The following is a 20,415-nucleotide window of genomic DNA, read 5'->3' as shown; positions in this document are numbered from 1 at the left end:
CATGAGACAGAAATCAGACTTGGTAAGTTCTGCTGCTCTTGTTTGTACAAGCTGAGCATAACTGTGGAAGTCAACCAGGATTTGGAGCTCACGAATCACAAATACGAGCAGTGAGTGCAAGGCACACACTTCCATACTACACTGTTGATAGAGGGCTGCCTTGGTGCTGGAGGAAATATCTGGCCTTTTTCGTGCTGCTGGGAATTTAAACTGGCATAAAAGAAAAGAAAATGCCTTCTCCACAATCCGGTAACAATAAGAATTAAGAATATCACCACTTTTCTGGCTCAAAGAGAATGAAAGCATAGACAAACACTTCACATCTCAGATGTGAATTATATTAATGACTTAAATGCCGGATCCATAAGATAAAATTGCAGATTTTCGACCAGAGCTTCAGTAAACACCACAGAAGTGCAGGATTTCCGAGCAGTTGTTGAAGAGTCACTTCATCTCTGAACACTCTTAAATACAGCTATTTCCTGGTGTGGTGGTGTGTAGGTAGGGTGCTTATTCATCTCAGCATGCAAAACACATTTGCGTTGCGCTGTGTTTAGAAGTGGAGGTCACGGGAGGAATTGGGCAGCATCCCATCTTTACTCACAGAACCATCTCGGTTGGAAAAGCCCTTGAAGATCCTCCAGTCCAACCATGAACCTCACACTGACCGTTCCCAACTCCACCAGATCCCTCAGCGCTGGGTCAACCCGACTCTTCAACCCCTCCAGGGATGGGGACTCCCCCCCTGCCCTGGGCAGCCCATTCCAACGCCCAACAACCCCTTCTGCAAAGAAATCCTTCCTAAGAGCCAGTCTGACCCTGCCCTGGCGCAGCTTGAGGCCATTCCCTCTTGTCCTGGCGCTGGTTCCTTGGTTCAAGAGACACATCTCCACTCTCTGCACCCTCCTTTCAGGTTGTCCAAGCGCCAGGAGGCACGGAGGTGTTTGAAGGTGGGTTGTGCCAGATGCGCACAGACGCGGTTTTTTTTAGGACTGAAACGCTTTGTGCAAATCCGGGCAGTTTGGGGTTCCCTCGGGCCGTCTCTAGGCAACGCAGCCCCGCCTCCCCCGGGCCCGCCCATCTCCGGGCAACCTGCGGGCAGTGGCTTCACTCAGCTGTCGCGCATGCGCCTGCCTGCGGGAGCAGGCGGGGCCTGTGGCGAGGCGGCGCGGCCTGGCTTTGCCACGCCGTGGGGCGGTGCGGCTCGGCCCCATGGCCGCCGTGTTTCTCGTCACGCTTTACGAATACTCGCCGCTCTTTTACATCACCGTGGTGTTCGTCTGCTTCCTCGTCACCAGCGGCCTGGTGCTGGGCTGGTGAGTGCTGTGGAGGGGCCGGCGCTGGCTGTGGGGCAGCCAGCGCTGTGCCTGTGGGGCCGGCCCAGCCCGTGGAGGCCGGTCTGGGGCGATGGGCCTTGGTTGCGGAGGTCTGGTGGTGTAATGAGGTAGCACGGCGTGGGGAGGGGGTAATGGGAGCTGGTATCCCTTGGGGAATGAACTCCGAGGGTGTGGGGTGGCCCTGGGTGGGACAGCGCCGGGGCTGGGTGTGTGGGGCCTGGCAGTGTGGTTGTGTTGAAGAAAGGAGGGTGAGTAGGGGTAGCCCTGACCGTAGGGGAAGAGGGGCTGCTCCAGCAGAAGGTGAGGATGAAAGCTGTGGAGAAAACAGCGTGGCTGGAGACCCTGAATGAGGGGTGGGGGTCAGGGAGGGCTGCTCCAAGGGAAAAGTTTGGCACTGTTGGAGATGGACATCTCAAATCTTGGTGGTAGATAAAATGAGCAGATACTGAGTAAGGTGCTTGGCATTAGGCCAGGTAGCAGCTAAATCTGCCAGGCTTTGAGGCAGAGTTGTTACTGAGGTGTGAGACTACCCAGGACCGCTGATGAGGCACCAGTCTGTTCTACTGCTGAAGCTCAGAGAAGGGGGTGTTTCAGGGGAATCGAACAGGGTGCTGGGACCGGGATGGGGAGAAGCCTTAAACAGCTGACCTGCTAAAGTGTCTAGAGGAGTGGTGAGTGAAAGACCCTCTCCTGCTTATGTTTGAGAGGGTTCGGCAAAGATGTCACCGTTCCCTTTTTTCAGAAACAGGTCCCTGAATGTCTGTCCATAGCGCTGTTCTGTTTGTTTTCCTGCCGACTCAGGAGTTTCTGTAAATGTAAATACTGATACTCGCCAAGTGGAGAGCATTGATTAGCAATCAAAATATTTTATGTAGGAATTGTGGGTACACCACACTTCTGGAGAAAATAAAATAGAGTTATTGCATTTCCTCCCATTGGCTTAAACATTATATATCTGCAGTTCTGTGCTTCAGTGTTTTCCATCCTTTGTCTCTCTTTGAATTACAGATGTTTTAGCTGTAGCTGCTTGTTCTCTTGGCAGCTTATAAATACTCTGCTTGACTTTTCCCTTAGTGCAAAGTCTTTCCCTTGTTTGCATCACTTTGTTAGCTGCCACTGGCTCAAACATATGCCATCTATTGCTTTTGGTGTGAATGAAGCTATCTTTTGATCTTTCAGATAGCTTTGTGAAAATTTTTGTTCTTTTGCATTGCCTCCCCTAGTGCTGGGTAAGTGGTAGTGAAGGCGAGGGTCTTTTTGTTGCCTTTCTGCTGGATGAAGCTCCACCTCGTTATTTACTTGGAGAGAGAGGTAGTAGAAATCCTTTTCATAATTCTTTCTGTCCCAGTGCACGCTGATGGTATTATATTGCCATACACTTCTCTCCACTTTTTCACTCTTCCAGTTCTTTAAAAATATTATCTTTACAAAAGAAATGGTACTAAATCATGATTCAAATAAATCTTCTGTGTGTATATTCCAAGCCAGTGTTCCTTTATCACTTTAATCATTATTTATCTGCTTGTAATAAACGCTTTGCACTCCCCTGCTGTAAAATGTCTGAAATAGGTGTGCCAGAAGATCCTTACATCTGCTCACGAGTCCATTGATGCATTTTGAGCTACGGGCTGTGCAGAGGACTGTCCAGATGCATTTTTATTTCAGGATCAGAGATTCTAGGTGCATCTGCACTAGATATTATTGCAGTTTATGTAAATATATAAAAACTGTCTTCAAACTAGTTTGTTAGAGAGCTGTTAGTCAGGTAGAAGCAGTAGCCAGGAGCTCAGCACATACAAGTATGTATGTGGGCAGCTGCTCAGAGATATTTGCTGCTACCTTTGAACACTGCCGTACCATGACCTTATGACCAAGAGCCTCCAAGCAATTTCAGAGTGTCTGCAGCTGCGGTTACAGTTTAAGTGCTCTTGAACTTGCTCATGAAAACAACTTGAGCCTTTATTTGCTACACAGAGTACTATAAATGCATATGGTGTCACAAGTACATATTACTTGATGTATTGCCGTAATGACATTTTGTTTCCAATATCGGCATCAATTGTCAGCTTGTTTTATGGATGTGTTCATGATGGTGTCAGTCAGCCTGAAAAACACCAACTGCTTAGGAATGTTAATGTTTTATTTGCAAAATCATGCACTGATTTGATGAGCGCCTGGTTTTATGGCCAGCCCTGGATACCTGTGGCTCTGCTCAGAGAGTCTCAGTAGGTTACTGCACAGGTGGCTTTCTAGAGCCAGCCCATTAGATGCTCTGGGCAGAGGGATGAGGTGGAATTTAGATTAGCTAAATATGGCCTGGTGCATCATCTCTTTAGCTGGGGATTGTAAGGAACTGAAGGAAGAAATGCCTCAAACATTCATCGACACAGAAAACCTCAAGGACAAGCTGTGGCCTTTGGATTAGTCTAAGGAATTACCACCCAAGGAAGCGGGAGTGTATTGAAGGACGCACCCCCCACTCCCTTGCAGTTGCATTGAGAAACTCCTTAGATAAGCCTCAGAGGGGGAGACATGGACTGAGTGAAACCAGGTGTTTCCCCTCAAGCACAAGTACCAGGGGATCATTTCTGGGATGACTGATAAGATCTCTGGGAACAGAGGAAAAAACAAAGCTGGGCAACGACCACCGACTCAACTGGAACCCATGCTCCACCTTTTTCTTCATCTCTCATGGAAATGAATTTGTGGAATACCTGCCCCTCCTCATCTAGTATGCTAATCAGCTAATAAGATGAACTTAGAAAGGCAACAGAAACTTCCCTGTGTGTGCACCCACCATCAAAGCTGGATCCATGTGCACCCACCGCCCAAGATTACTGGACCTGAGACAACACTGGATCCAGGGGTGGTGATCTGGATTTTTTGACTCTCTTTCTCTCCTTTCTTTGCCTTTCCTTTCCTTTCTCTTCTTTCTTATAGATTTATAAGAGACCACATTGCTTATTATCCTTTTCCAAGTTTAAATTGTTCTCTACCACAAGTAAAACATTTTAACTGGTCATTTGGTGTCGTTTCACCTTAATTTAACCTGAGGGGATCACAGAACTGTTGCGATTCTCTGGGCTTCCAGTCTGGGTCATGACAGGGATGAGTGCTTGTATTAGGAGGAACTTTAGGCTCAGCACCTCTTTGAAATCTTTGGGGAAATTAACTCATGAACAAAACCCTTGGAAACTCTTGCCTTTTCTAAGCCAGCACTGTCCTGAAGAAAGGAATTTTCCCCTATACCAGCTGATGATCTAGGCTGATAGATCATAAAATAAAAACTGTATCTTTATTCAGCCTTCATACACTGAATACTACCTTAAAATTTACAGAAATACTGTACCTTATTGTTGAGCAGAAAGGCCTTTCTGCCTTCAGCTGCTGCAGAAACTCTACTAAAAGGTTTTTTCTATGGCTGCTTTTCATGGTGATTATCCTGTTGCTTTCGACCAGCGAAGAAAGTTTCCAAAGAACACGTTTTTACTTCGGAATCAGCCAGATGGTATAAAACAGGAGGCATCTTTGTGTGCGTCTGGAGAGATTAGCTCCATTGAGTTTGGGATATTGAGTAAGTGAAACAGCTGCTGCACCTGGTTCCTTTGTGAGTAAGATGTTTAACTGGTGTACTTCATTACAGCCCCAGTGAAGTCAGCGTGGCTGTGTTTACTTGCATCAGAGAGAGAATTGACTCTCCATGCACACAAACTAAATATGGCTGAGCGCCCTATATTACGTCATCGAAGAAATGCAAATGTTTCCATCAAAGTCTAGAAACCAAAGGCATTTATCAAAGGTGGAGTAATGAGTATAGAGTATATTCCACCAGCTGAACCTCTTTCACCTTTGGCGTATCTTTGACACTCAGGCACGCAAGATGTTCGGTGGTAAAGGCAAATATTTGTTAAACTGCCAGGAACAGGTTGTTGCTATTGAGAATGGCTTTGAGAATTTTCTTTCCTGAAGTAGTCTCCTCAACTTGAAAATCACTTTTGACTGATGTTTTTCCCTGTTAGTCTTACAAAGGGCACCCCTCCAGCATGAATCAATAGAAAGGAGGCCAATGTCAGTAAAAGCTCTGCTTTTCTTCTTCGTTTGACACGCAAGAGTTGGAAAAGATTTTAAAACCAGGAAAAAGTAGCAGTTAAGCCACAAAATTGTCTGTTTCACTCAGAGCTGTATTGTACATGAAATTACTTTAGCAATTTTCAAACTGATTACATTGAAGTTGGTAGTGCCCTTTTCAGCTTGAGTTATTGATAGGAGACCCATCTTACTGTAACAGCTGCTATTTCAGTGTACTAAATGGAAACAATTGATGCAGGGGAACTCTGCCATTCAGAGTTTTCCAGCACCCAATATGCTGATGACTGCATGAACCAAAATTAAAAGCCATTACCCAGGCCATCACTTCAGCAGTACAGGTGGCAGCGACAAAAGCACAAATTCAGGAAAGTACAGCCTGAGCTAATTAATAACTGTTTTCTAAAATGCATTAACAAAAGACTCCCACAGCCTCTCCCCGTTGCCTTACTAATGAGGCAGGACTGGATTAATGCAGTTAAGAAAATGTCTTCAGTCTCCCAAGTAGTCTTCTGATTGCATATCTGGGACAGTTTCTCTGATCAGCTTTTGGTTATTGAAAGTTATTGCTATCACCTTAAAAAGTGAATTATTTTTAGCCAAGTGTAAATGGAAGTCTGTTGCAGAGCTTATTGTGTAGATCCTGATCTTCTGTAATGGGTCTTTTAAAAGCCCCAGGCAATATGAAAATGTTGGAGTTTTTAATTGGTGTCAGAAATCATCCCAAATACTCTTCCTCACTTTCTTTGATTTTTATTTTGGTTCATAGGGTGTTTAAACTTTTAAATCTTTGCTTCGTTATCCTTTTAGGGTCAGAATATCACTTGGGCTGGCATGCTAGTTTCGGCTTTGAAGGGGTCTTAGAGTCTCAGCTTTGCTTCAAAGTCTTGACTATTTTGCACTTGGTTTCTGGCTCAAAGCAGGGGCTTTACAGCTCCTGATTTATTATCAGCATATTATTGTAATTGAGGTTTACATGGGAAATCGGGATCTTGTTCTCCCATAAAAACATCTTGCTGGCTGTAGCTACAGCTAGAAATATCTTAGGGCTGAATGATTTATTCTAAGGTCTTCCTTTTGAGCACCCAGTCCATTAAGGCTGTTCCATCTTTGCAAGCAGCGATTTTTTTTTTTTTTTTTTTCTTTTGGTCCTGTGAGGGGATGTGCAGAATGTCAATTGGGAGAAAGCTCTGGCTAACCATTTACCACTAGAGGGCATTGACCATTCTCGTTACTTTTATTCTCTTTCTGGAAACGCAGGAGTAAAGTATTCCCCCTTTATAGATTTTCTGTATCGCTGTGAAGACTCCTACCTTCTGCCACGAAAAGTTGGAGTCAGACTGGCAGGCTGTATTATTCATGCATCCTAGCAGATACTCTGCAAAGCCAAGCTAGCTCTATTTGTTGTGCTGCTTGCTATTTGGAGCTGAAGAAAAATGCAAATGTGTCAACGCTAACACTTAACCCACTTGTTCTTCTTGTTTCATGTCTCATAGGTTTGGGTTGGGTGTTCCTGTTATTCTGAGAAACTCAGAAGAAACAGAATCCAGCACAAGAGTATTGAAAAAGCGAATGAGACAAGTGAAGAATCCTTTTGGGTTAGAAATCCCTCATCCTGCTACAGCTTCGGTAACAAGTCAGTGGAGTTCTGATGTGCTTGATTTTTGTCAGTGTGGGTTCCTGAACTTAATATCTTCTGTTTTCTTGCTGTCACCCTTTTCCTTTATCAAAATTCCTCGGAAACCTGCTTCCTCCCATCATCACAACAGAAATAATTTTTACACAGCTTATAAAAGTGGTGTTTTTAAAAGTGAAATGTTTGGATATTTAAGTACAGTTTCATTCTTATCAATTAAACACTTCCTGCTATAACAGATTTTTAAGTAACAAAAACATTTGCAGATCACCAGCTACTGTGGATGTTTTTGTAAACTTTACAAAACTGTAGAATTCTATAGAATTCATCATAGCATATATGCCACTCACTTAAATCTATGTCCAGATCTCCAGCAGCGTTTGGAAGTGCACTACTTTTAAAAAATAAATAAATTTTTAAAAATCTCCCTTTCTATCTATGCTTCAGTGGAAACTGAATTTAAATACCTATTTGGATGAGAGTTCAGGTAGTTCTTACCATCCTTGAAGTCACCCGCATAGGAAGTGAAATTCATGGCCTTCTACGTTATTGGGGAGTAGTCAGCAAGGCTGAACATCTTCTGCCAACACAGATGTGGAGCCTTCCTGTGAATGAGAAAAGGGCTGCAGCAGTTTTACCCCTCCCTCAATGTAAAAAACCCCAAACCAACAAACCCAACAACTTAGTCTTCAGGTAACTTGGATTTTTCAGGAGGTTTGAGCGCTTGAATTTGGTGGGAGTTTCCAAGAGTTGTGCTCCTGTTTGTGCAGGAAGTGTTTAGAAGTTAATGGGTTGGGTACTTGATTTTTAGAAAAGAAATGGAGCGCGTAGATCCCCTTTTTATCCTCCCTCTGCATGATCAAGAGGGTCTTATTCTTTGAGACCACAGAGGGTGTTGTAGGCCAGTGATCCAAGTAATACCATTATCTAAGGAGGGAGTGGACTTTGGGCTAGGGGTTGTGCTCATGGGTCTGCCAGGGAGTGTGTCAAATGTTAACAGAAGTTAAAATTTACCCTTCATAAAACACATGTGCTACTTTTGTTAGCTTAATCAGCCATTTTATCTCCTCACACCCACTTCCTCATCCCCACTGACTTTCATAAGCATTAAACCTAGTCTAAACTCTTGGAAGATTAGATTATAATGATAAAAATCTGGGACCCTGAAGTTGTTTTCTGCCCTTTAAGAACCTACACTTAGCAATTCCAGAATTCCTGCACATGAGCTAGTTAATGAAATCCTTATCTTCTTTCTACAAGAGGGTATAACATTGACACCAGATTGTCTGGAAGACTGTATTCTTACATGCTACTGGGGCTGCAGTGTTCAAAAACTCCACGAAGCGTTGCAGAAACATGTCTACTGCTTCAGAATAAAGACCCCTCAGGCGTTAGAGGATGCTCTGTACAGCGAATACCTCTATCGACAACAGTACTTGTATCCTTTTTTAAAATTGTTTTGACAAAATATGCTAATTTATTGGCACAGGAAATGTTGAGACTTGTGAACATTCGGCAGTTCTTGGCACAATATATTTATGAACAAATACGATGACAAATATTCTTTATGCAAACGTCACATTTGTCTACAATTGCAGTGACACTGATTGTTTTCCTTGACACATACAAAGCATTAAAAAAAATGACAAGGAAGAAAAATATTGTCAGTTACCAGAAGATGCTCAAGTTGTCGATTTTGGCCCAGTGCCTAGATCTCGCTATCCGTTGATAGCATTGTTGACGTTAGCTGATGAGGAAGACAGAGAAATCTATGATATTGTAAGTAATGTAAGAATATACTTCAGGGTCACTGTACTTAAGGTCTGAATGTTTCAGGAGACAGGCTTGAATAAAACAGCTTCCTTTCCCTGTCCCCAAGAATTTGGTCCCTAACTTTTTCACTGATGACGCCAGGGGAGCATGGCAGAAGAGCAAGGATAATATCTAAAAATTATGTGTGCCGTTCAAAAGATGGTTATGATTTTCACAAAGCTTGTGTCTGCGAAGGTCTCTATGGTGAGCCCTGTGGTCAGAGGAACTAGGGCTATGGTAGGTTAGTAAGGTGTTACTCTGATTTTTCTGGTCACATAAACCTGGGGTGGAGCTCTTGTGCTGATACGGTCTTTTGAATGGCTGTTGGCAACGTAGGAGGATTTTTTTTTTTAGTGTCTGGCACAGATATTTGAGCTGATTGCTGACTTGACTGTTAGGAACATAGAAATTACCTTTCTGCAACAGGCCTGTGTCTGTGTAATGCAGGACATGATGTCTCACAGTAGCCATCTCCAGGTCATTTACAGGAAGGTGTGAAGCTCTTGCAGTAGACTGATATGAGATCCTCAGGTCTCCAAAAAGGTCTCCTGATCTCTTACAGTTAAAGCAGCTTCAACCTTGTCACATGCAGTTCAATATCACTTCTGAACTCTTAAGTTGACTGATTCTTTTTGGAACAATTTGAGACACATTTTTATCTCCCATCTTTTCATTTGGTTGATAATCTGATAGCACTGACTGCTTGGACAAGAATACAAATGAACTTGGAAGTAAATTGCCTAAATCCACTGAAGACTCTTCCATACATTCATCTGGAAATTGTTTGTGATCACACCAATGCCTAAGAAATCTGTTCCCTTTCCAAGTGATACCTGTCCTTGGCTTCTCGTCACTTGACCTCAGCACTTCCCCACTCAAGATTTCTGCCCCCCAGCTATTTCCCAGATTAGTACATCTATGTATGTTTAGAGCTCAGATTAGTTTAATATAAAGTGACTTCAAATTTCTTATTTAATGTGTTTGACATTAGCATGGACGTGAATTTGTAGCGCCTCTTTTGTTCCTTAACATAGAAAAAAGGGATGGAAGGAGAGTGGGGGAGGTATTTTTCCTCTGGTTTTGGAGAAAAGGAACACAACTAGAATCTGTTAATATGGTCAAAGGAATAACTCCACCTGAACTCCTTGCCAGACAAATGTCAGAATTGCATCTGTTGTTGTTGAAACAAACTTGTAAAATATAAATATAGCGTGGAAAGGCATCTTTGCTGGTGTGGTATTACTGCATTGTTCTCGCATCAGTCCATCAAGCTCCAACTTGAATTCTTTTTGTGTGTGTGTGTGTGTCCACCACTACCGCTGATGTTCCAGTATCTCTTTTCTGGTGGGTCTAATTTTAATCCTAACTGTATTTCTGGGCAGGTCATACCTATTTGGTTTTGTGCCGTAATTTTCTCCTAGCTCCAGAAAATTAGCACGACTGTATACGAGTTACAGAAATTATTTGAAGACTGGCAGGGCTAAAGTGGAAGAAGGCTTAGATCTCAGGCCTGTGTATGAAACAGAAGACTGAGAAGTAACTTGATGATGGTGTACAAGTATTTACAAAGGGAGAAAATACCTGGTGCTCAAGGGGAAGGGGTTCTATAATCAAACAGCATAGCATTTCTGCTAGGTCAGAGTATCTCTGTATGTGTTTCTGTACTACAGGACAGCATAACAGAGGAGACAGTAGCTTGAAGATCCAGCTGTTTGTGTTAGGAACGGGTCCCACTCACAGTTAAAAAGTCACCTAGGTGTCTGAACAAACTATGTTGAGGATGTATGTCGTCATTGAGAAAGAACTTATGATGGGATGACATAATACACTGAGAACCATTGACTTTTAAACACTTATTAGCAAAACACAAAATCTGTCATTTTAATGGAGATTTAATGGCTTTCAGGTTCCAAAACAAAGCTAATAGTGATGTGGGGCTTTTTGTGGGGGTTTTTTTCTGAGGCATTGTGATTTAATAAGAAAAGGCCTTATTGCCAAAGAATAGTAAACTCAGTTAGTATAAATACATATGTATAGGTACATATCTATTTAAACTCTGCATGTAATTAGCCATGTGTGGATTTTGAAGTGTAAGTCTGATTTGCCTTTAAAATTTTTTTTTGAGCAGAACAGCTTTCTTCTATATTTCATTTCTTTTTTGACAGCTTCTGGGAACTACAATAATATTGAATTTCACTTTCTTTTTTTCCTTGCTTTTTAGAGCCTATTACGTAATTTGGGCAGGGCAAGGGGTATTAGGCACAGCATGCAAGCTTAGAGTGCTTTTATTTTCAGAAAAATTACTCTAAAGTCAGCCCATGGGGTCCTTTCATAATCCTTTCCAGTGAAATTTGTCTTTTGCCTGCTCGGTTTACAAGCCAATCAACGACACTTCTAAATGCTTTTTGGAGCCTAAAACCTGTGGTCTGAAAGATTGTGAGGGAAGTAGGCGAAAGTAGAGAAGACTTTGCATTTTACGTGTTCCCCTGTAATTCTGCAGTCAAACTTGAGCTGACAGGGTCATTTCTTGTGTGGAAGACAGCCCGGGATGCAGCTGCAGACGTTGCATGGGACGTCAGTGCGTGCGCTGGCTCGGGGCTCGGTTGCTGTAGGAAACTCCTCGCAGTCTGTCGGCTTCTATCCTGTCTAGGAGGAGCTCGCCATGAGTTAGTGAAGTGGAGAGGGGCGTGTAGGAGCTGCTACTTCTGGTTGAAATCATTATGCAGCTGGCCTCTCCCAGGCACACCCGTGACTGTGTAAGCAAGCCCTGCCTTCAGGAGGACTGCGTGTGTTTAGGTGCCTTTGTGGTTTGGGATCTAATTCTGTTAGGTGAGAGTGGTCAGAGCAGGTCTCCGCTGTAAAGCGACTGTAGAAGGGCTCCGTGGAGAACCAGGGCAGAAAGCTGAAGCCCCACAAAGCGCTGTCTTGTGCCACATCCTCTTTTTTACCTTGTCTAGCATATTTTTTTGATTCAGGCTTGAAGTCAACACTGTTGAAGTCCTGATAGTCTAAGGAAATCAGCAGGTCAGAGGTTGTAAAGAAGTATGCAATCTTTCGAGCAAACTGTTCTATATGAATCATGTAACGAAAAGCAAAGTTATTAAACATAGCTTTTTTTTTTTTTCTGGTAGATTTCAATGGTGGCTGTAATTCACATTCCTGATGAGAGCTACAGACTTTCCTGCAGAATACTGTATCAGTATCTACTTCTAGCTCAAGGTCAATACCATGATCTGAAGGTAAGCCACGTACTGAGTCTTGTTTCATTTGGGCAACAGTGTTAAGTTTAGCTTGTGTAGGCTTTCAAGAGCCTAAATTAGTATAAGGCTTTTATTGTCATGCAAAGAACTGGATAATAGTTAAAATTATTTTATCAGTTAAGTAGTTCCAGCCAAAGTTACTGTACAGAAGTATTTTATATGAAAATAGTCAAGATTTCCCAGACAAATTACTTGATTCTAGTCTAGAGGCCTAGGTTCTGTCCACTTATTAAAGCAGTAGTAAGACATTAACTAGCTGTTGAATGTTTCCTCTCCACAGAACATTTGTTACCTCCTTGCTAGTCTCTCAGACCAGCCCTTTCTCCTATACTGCCCTTCAACTGGGGAAGCCTCAGAAGAAACTTTTTTTTTCATTTCTTTGTACTGCAATACACGCACAAGATTAGGAGTCAGCCTAGCACATGTTTTTAGAAGTTAAACCAATGTTCTTATTATTCCATTCCAGTTTCCCATATCTATGCATGTTGTGGGACCATCTTTGACCTGTTTGTTAGGCAGTGGCTGATGTTATTCTATGCGATTCACTTTATTACTGTGATAATAAAAATAACATATGGTATTGATAAGGTAGATATTGGACCAAATTAAATTAATTGATTTGATTAGCATTCATTCTGAAATAATTTGTCCAAAGAAATGTTTGTCCTGGCCATTTTTTGCTGGCATAGTTGATCCAGGTAAACTTCCCTGTTGATGCCCTCAAGCTTTCTTTTCACGTGTGGTTGCTATTGTAAAAACACTGCTTAAACTGAACAGAAATAACTGTGCAGCTGCATTTTGTGTCGCTGTGTACTGTGCTCTCTGTGGGCATCTTGGGCTGCATGGTATCTTACTGGCTTTATTAAGAGATCATGCCCAGAAGAATTGGTGCTTCACGTAAGAGAAGACAAAAGGAGTAAGGGACTGTAATACAAACAAGAGTGGAATGGGTTGAGTGAAGCAGATTTGACAGCTTGATGGATATGTTCTTGGTAGGAGTGGATGGAAGCATCCCTCTAGGCATAGAGAATGATATACAGGAACCTGAGCTGCTCAGAACCCGGGCAGTTCTGTTACAGTTCATTCAGCCCGGTGGCAACCAGTGTATCTGACCTGGTGGAACTTGCGTTGCATGTGTGTGTTCAGGTATTGGGGGAGAGTTTGTTGACCTCTAAATGTTTGTGCATACGTGTATTTTAGCAGCTCTTCATGTCTGCAAATAGTACTGCACCATCTTCAAGCGATACGTCTCCTGGTGAGAGCAGCACTGACAGAAGCTTGCTAGAAAAGGCTGGACTGGCTGAAGATGAACCAGAATTGCATGAAGAAAACAGTAAAGACTGTGTTGTTTGCCAGAATGGCACAGTGAACTGGGTACTCCTACCCTGCAGGCACGCGTGCTTGTGTGATGGCTGCATTAAGTATTTCCAGCAGTGTCCAATGTGTAGGCAGTTTGTTCAAGAATCTTTTCCACTTTGCAGTAAAAAGGAGCAAGATGAAGATGAATCAACCCATATCTTGCAAGATGTTCTTCCTGGAAGAGTTTTTTAATGGGGCAAAAAATAGAAGAACTGGGTTGTATGCACCAAGATTAAGTGTAGAAAGCAGATTGTTTATGGGAGGATATGTAGCATTAACTTGTATGGTTTTGCTTTTTATTGTTAGGTAGTTTTCAGCTTCCTTATTTTTCTTCACTCCATATGCTCGCAGGAACATTACACTTATCCATGCAATGTGGACAGAAGAAGTGCGTAGGATATCTTTGAAGGATGTGATTTTATTTATAACTTCTTACTAGGTTTTCATGGAGTACTATTGGAGGCTATTTTGATTACTAAATTTAGTATATCTACTAAAAAAAGAAGAAAACTTGCAAGTGAAGTTGCACGCAGCTCATTCTATATTTATGGTATTTAAAATACTAGAGCAATATATCATTTTAACTGATTATAATTTAGCAACATAGCACTTTACAGAATGTATCAAATGAAGGAAAGTAAATATTCTTCATTGTTAAACCCGTGTATATTTATTTTGTAGAAGAAGGCTGGACTGTGGCAGGAGCTGGGAGTTGAAAGTGTGATTCAAGACTGTTTCTGGCTGTTTTGAAAGATTTATGTGTGTGCGTGCATGCGTGTGTGTGTGAGGGACTTCAGCCAAAGCCCGTTGGAACGAGCGCAAAGATTTTTGTTGATTATTGTTGGCTGGAACTAAACGTTGCTGACACTTTCAGGCCTGAGCCTCTGCTATGTCATCTTGAGACACAGACTTTCAATCTCGTTAGCAATGGCTGTAAGAACTTGTCCTCCATGCAAATGTTAGTTAATTACTCCATAGAGTGGTTACTTGGACAGTTTTGTGGTGCTATTCGTACAGGAGTAGCCTGCTTTGGGGAATTTCCAACTCTTTTTGCTTGCATTGTCAGCTTGGATGCAAAGTTAACCATTTACCTTTTATCAATAGTCCCAGGGAATTTACTTACTCTAATGAAGAAAAAAGATAAAGAATGGCAGAAAATGTTTTCTTTTGCCCTCCAATGGTGTATTGTCAAAAGCAATAAAAATGGCTGTTGAGAAGAGAAAGCGTTGGTTTGCTTCCTGAGAGTGCCAAATTGTCCTAAAGACGGACAGGCTGGGTTTCACATCTGCTGGTATAAGACAAAAATACAAACGCTCTTTAAAACCTGTAGAAAATGGGGAGTAGCTGCTTTCTGTCCTCCCTCTTGTTCCCTTGCAGCTTTGCCCCACATCCAGTTCCAGGACAGCTGCTCAGTCTTGGGGAGAGAAAGCCGTGCTCCAGGCTGTTCAGCTGCACTCCCCTGCAGCTCCTTGAACGGGGCTGCCAGTACAAGCTACACCCAAGGTGCTGCACACCTCCAAACCAGGGAAGGAAGCTTCCCCTCCTCAAAGGTATTCCATCTTCACCTTCCCATCATTCATTGGTTTTGTTTTGTTTTGCCACGACACTGCTTCCCAGCTCCTGGCGATTGCCTCTGAGTGAAAGATTTAGGTGATGGTGGTGGTGGTAAGAGTAATGCTTAGTTGTAAAGACAGATAGGGGTTGGGAATTGATGGATGTAGCCGCAGATTTTCAGCCAGTGATCTGTAGGCTGTTTGTAAGGCAATTTATCTAGTCTACGTAAAGTGACCTTCCTTGCCAGGGAATAAACTGGCCAAATCAGTCTTTTGTTTGCACTGTCTATCAAACAGAAATTAAATACCCAGGTGTCTGTGGGGACTGACCAGAGAACTTTGGAAGACAGATGAGCCTGCATGGAAGCCATCGTGACAAGGAGTGGCTTGTGTGCTGCGATGTGGGAGGCTGAGAACAGCAAGAGGAGAGCAGAGGAGACTGTAGTAGCAGAAGGAACGAGTGCTGGTGGCAGCGAGGTCCTACCTCGGGTAAGGACACGGTGCAGATGTGGAGCAACAACAGTGTGATGCAACTCAAGCAGACCCAGAGCTGCCTGTATGAGAGAGCAGAAAGACTCTAAATACCACCCGGTGTCTGCACCGCTCAGGACAGATCACGGAGGTGTGGTGAGGACTCGTCCTCTGTGTCACTACAGACAGTCCTCACCCAAGCTCTTAGACACGCGTGTCTTGGTGCTAGTGAGAATGGGAAAGCGCAGAAAGAGCATGAAGAATGAGTGGGTGAAATCAGTCTTAAAAATAAAAATCGCCTTCCCTTTCTATGTGGTCCAGTGTTGAGTTTTGCTAGCTTGGTTGCAGCATACCCGATGGAGGTAGTCCCCGAGTTTAGCCTCCCTATCTGTGTCACCAGCTTCGTTCTTTCTGTGCTTTCTGGAGCACAGGTCTGATGGGGAGTGGCTGGGGGAACTGGGGGCGTTTAGTCTGGAGAAGAGGAGGCTGAGGGGAGACCTCATGGCCCTCTACAACTCCCTGAAAGGAGGGTGCAGAGAGGGGGGATGAGTCTCTTGAGCCAAGGAACAAGCGCCAGGACAAGAGGGAATGGCCTCAAGCTGCGCCAGGGCAGGGTCAGACTGGCTCTTAGGAAGGATTTCTTTGCAGAAGGGGGTGTTGGGCGTTGGAATGGGCTGCCCAGGGCAGGGGGGAGTCCCCATCCCTGGAGGGGTTGAAGAGTCGGGTTGACCCAGCGCTGAGGGATCTGGTGGAGTTGAGAACGGTCAGTGTGAGGTTCATGGTTGGACTGGAGGATCTTCAAGATCTTTTCCAATCGAGATGATTCTGGGATTCTGTTCTGCCGTTAAAGGGGAGCAACTAACGTGATGATGGTGGAAATAATTATCTTTCAGACTTCCCTTTGTACCCACATGTCGCTGTTGTGAAATGGAGAGCTGGTGTAAATTGTTCCAGGCCTCTGTGAGCTCTCAGAAAAATAAATAGAAAGACCAAAGAGCCTGAGCCATGACAATAGCCGTTTCCATATGAACAGCTTACACTACCAGCATGAGGAATAGTGGCTGTAGAGCTTGTTATTCCAGAGGAGCAGGTTAATGCTGCACTGGCTCTAACCTGGAGGTGGTCACTGCTTGATAGTTAGCAGGGACTTGGTTTGTCCACGCAGACGATCAAAGAGGAGTTGTTTACCGCTTGACCATGGTAGTCCCTGACAGCATCAATTCATTAAAATTTCCCAACAAGACAGCGTGATCCACGCTTGTGGGCTTGTTTAATCTCAAAGTGAAATTGGTATTCAAGTAAACCCCACAGAGAATTGCCTGGTCTGTCTCATCCTTCAGCCAATCGATGCCAGTATTAAATAATAATGGCAAACAGGATGTAGCCGTGCTGAACTGCCAGGCCATGTATTTACCATTAAGTCTGTCCCAGCTTTTCATTTATTTCATGTTCTTTTAATAGCATTTTCCAGAGATGCTTAGTTGCTTTATCGGATCTAACAAGCTTCCTTGCTGGCCCAAATCAAAGACCTGACAGAGTTATAAAAAGTACAGTAGCTGGCTTATTACGTTTGCCCTTCTTCTAAGAAGCCATCTCAAAATACAGATCAGGTGAGAAGTAAAAGGAGCAGCTCTAAAGCTGCCTTGTGTGTCCCTTGGTTGTCTTAAAACAGGGATTCAAGGCTCTAAGAGAGAAATAAAACCTTCCTGTGACCCACAAAACCACAGTATATTGGCAGAGACTGTTCTGCTCTGTCGCCCTGTTGTAATAGAGGTCATATAACATTCCTTTTCCACTCATTATAGATGATGTTTATGGATTTGGGGACATCAAGGAACATACGCAGACTTCTGGCAGCAAGACTTGCTTCTTTTCAGCAGCATTGGGGTATTAAAAATTGGTAACAATTTTTGCTGCAGGAGAGAGGTGGGAGGTACCTCACCGCTCAGTTTGGTTCATCAGCTGTAATCAGAGCTGAGGCTTTGAAAGGAGTTGATCAAACTAAGTGGTGTTACTTAGGGGTGTCCCAAGGTGCCTTTCCAAATGCCAATGGACTATGATGTGGACATCTTACTTCTGTAGAGAAAGTTCTCTGTTAGGATCTTCACAGAATCATCTCAGTTGGAAAAGACCTTGAAGATCCTCCAGTCCAACCATGAACCTCACACTGACCGTTCCCAACTCCACCAGATCCCTCAGCGCTGGGTCAACCCGACTCTTCAACCCCTCCAGGGATGGGGACTCCCCCCCTGCCCTGGGCAGCCCATTCCAACGCCCAACAACCCCTTCTGCAAAGAAATCCTTCCTAAGAGCCAGTCTGACCCTGCCCTGGCACAGCTTGAGGCCATTCCCTCTTGTCCTGGCGCTGGTTCCTTGGTTAAAGAGACTCCTCCCCCCTCTCTGCACCCTCCTTTCAGGTAGCTGTAGAGGGCCATGAGGTCTCCCCTCAGCCTCCTCTTCTCCAGACTAAACCCCCCCAGTCCCTCAGCTGCTCCCCATCAGACCTGTGCTCCAGGCCCTTCACCTGCCTTCTTACCTGCCTCCCCCAAGTATAGGGCAAATAGTAGGAGGGAGACAATTCAGGTCAATTAATCTTAAAATGATCTTCCCATTCCCATGAGGAATTCAGAATTCCCATAAGGCATTTTGAAAATTGTCTGATGCCCTGACCTCTACTCCTCGTGGGCTGAAATGGTGCTGCATTCCACTACAGACCCTGCGAGGTCTCACCACCACCACAGAGGATGACCGTTGACCGTCAGAGCGCCGAAGCTGTCTGCTGAGCTCCCAGTAACCAACACTGCCAACCTGGCACGAGGCTGTTTCCCACCTGGAAATAAGGGAAGGAGTTGTTCATCATCTCATGTTTTGATGGGTCTGAGCAGATGAGACCCCATCTACGTGTTTTGTTCAGCTTTTAAGACAAGCTTCTGTGTGAATCTGATTAAAATGATTCATTTACTTGCTAACATCAAACTTAAAACTGTAAGTATGGTAAAAGGAGCCAAGACTCGGGATCTGAGTTTCTCCTGCTAGTTTGTGCGTTGCTCAGTTCCCCCCGTGCCCCAGTCAAGCTCTGCAAGATCTGCCAGGTGAAGGAGGTCTGGGGCTGACGTGTGTAACTGGGAAGTCTCTGGAGTAACTGGCCACCAGTCACAATTTACTCAGTTGTCCTGATGTTCAGAATAAACAAGGACTGGTCTCTGTCACTGCAGCGGACGTGCAGCCCCTGCAAAGGCTGTCCCTGGTGTCCTGTATGTTTATAGCTAATGTAATTAATGCCAGGAATAGATGAATTTTACATGATACAGCAAAAGTCCTCCTCTGAATTAAGCCATTACAAAGGCTTGATATTGTCTTGCTGGAGTATGCTGGGCAGGAAGGGCAAAGAGAAACCAGGATTAGGGGTTTATTTCTGGATAATTTTTAGTATTACTCCCATTTTAATGTTGCTTTGACAGCATACAGTGGCCTCATACTGCAAATGCATACCGGAGCACAGCTGTCAGGTCCCTACCGAGCGTTGGAGAGTCCCATGCTTTGCAGGGTCCCCCCAATACCAGCCAGAGCCCACTCCCTGCCTTGCCACTGCTCTCTGAAGCAGTGCTAGCCATAATCACCTGAGATGTTTGCCCAGCTAGTGGCCCCAGAGAGGCTCAGAAAGTCTCTGCTGAACAGTGTGGAGTCACTCAGGCAGCTCTACACATTGTTTCTGTATTGCTTTTACTTCCTCGTGTCTGTGAGCGATGAGGGTAGAGGAGATACGAGCTTGTAGTGCAGCGATGGTTATACCTGTAAAAAGGGGCTTCTGCTGGTTTGGTTCCATAAATTTGTAGGAATGTGCAACACCTACATAAAGGCACCTTTGTGTGGATGCTGCTGCATCTGAGCTAGGAGAGTTCATGCTTTAATTATGCCATCTCATAATGGGAATGTTTTAAAACAGTAAAAATACTATGTGTAAACATAGTCTCTTAAGACTAGATGAAGTCTTCAGCAGAGTCTGATGTCCAAAGTGACAAAAATCCGGGTGCTCCTGAGGGTTGAGTGAACCCCGGAATTACTTCTGTGGGATCAGCAATAAGTTATCTGGACAACTAGCTGCTACCTGAGTTTTATATCCTCAGTTTGTGGCGTCCTTGTATCAGCAGAAAGTTTGTACCTAGAAAGCTTTTCTAGGCTTTAGACGCCTCCTCCAGCTTTTTGTCTTCATCAGATGAGGGTTTTTGGCGGTTCCTAATATTTTTTACTCTCCCATTGCATAGCCACTTCACATCTGATATTTCTTGGCAGATTTTTCAATAGTAGCTGTAGTCAGGGGACTGGTGAGAAGTCTAATGCATCACTTATCTCTCTCACAGTGCTATTTATTTCGGTGTCTATCAGTTCCTTGTGAGCAATAATTTAACAAACGGGCTAGAGGGAGGATTGCTAACTTGTGAATTATTTTGATAGTTGTTCCTCTTCTTTTTTTCTTTTAACTCTGCAGATACTATTGCGTTCAGAGGCAGTGAGACCCCAGAGATCTACCAGGGGTTGTCATGCATCAATCTCCTGCCACCAGAACGGACTGTGAGATACAGATGTTCCGTTGTGTCTTAGCTGGTCAAACGCAACACAGACACCGTGCTTGGAGCTACTTGATTTTAGTCTCCAGTTCCTGAGGGTCCTTGATTTCAAGGATTTCCCCTGTAGGGAAAGAGCCTAGACCGCAAGCTCAAAATGCACCAGCTTGCAGGAAGGCAGGGTGGGATATTGCTGGCAGTGAGGCTGGGGATAATTACAGCGAGTGGGGAGCCCCGAGGGAGTCAGGCACCGCGTTTTCTTGTGTGGCTGGTCCGCTTGCCAAGGCTAGCAGACCCCTTCCTAGGGCGGCACGTTGCACTGATCAAAGTAAGAAC

At 44.0% G+C, this 20,415-nt stretch overlaps 1 protein-coding gene across 2 annotated transcripts; it reads left to right on the top strand.

The window, feature by feature from the left end:
- Positions 1-1,154: 1,154 nt before the first annotated feature.
- Positions 1,155-14,713, top strand: CGRRF1 (cell growth regulator with ring finger domain 1). Of its 2 annotated transcripts, none has more exons than XM_074821109.1 (6): positions 1,155-1,316; positions 6,920-7,059; positions 8,320-8,497; positions 8,691-8,838; positions 12,003-12,110; positions 13,332-14,713. In XM_074821109.1, the coding sequence occupies exons 1-6, from the start codon at positions 1,213-1,215 to the stop codon at positions 13,680-13,682; spliced, it is 1,029 nt and encodes a 342-aa protein (XP_074677210.1). In that variant the 5' UTR covers positions 1,155-1,212; the 3' UTR covers positions 13,683-14,713. The 2 variants fall into 2 exon arrangements, with proteins under 2 accessions (XP_074677210.1, XP_074677211.1); XM_074821110.1 differs by lacking the exon at positions 13,332-14,713 and adding an exon at positions 12,412-12,753.
- Positions 14,714-20,415: the final 5,702 nt, after the last annotated feature.

Source organism: Strix aluco, chromosome 4, assembly GCF_031877795.1.
Source record: "Strix aluco isolate bStrAlu1 chromosome 4, bStrAlu1.hap1, whole genome shotgun sequence".
Taxonomy (NCBI): domain Eukaryota; kingdom Metazoa; phylum Chordata; class Aves; order Strigiformes; family Strigidae; genus Strix; species Strix aluco.
The sequence above is the reverse complement of the archived record's forward strand: the minus strand, read 5'-3'. Positions and strand labels throughout refer to the sequence as shown.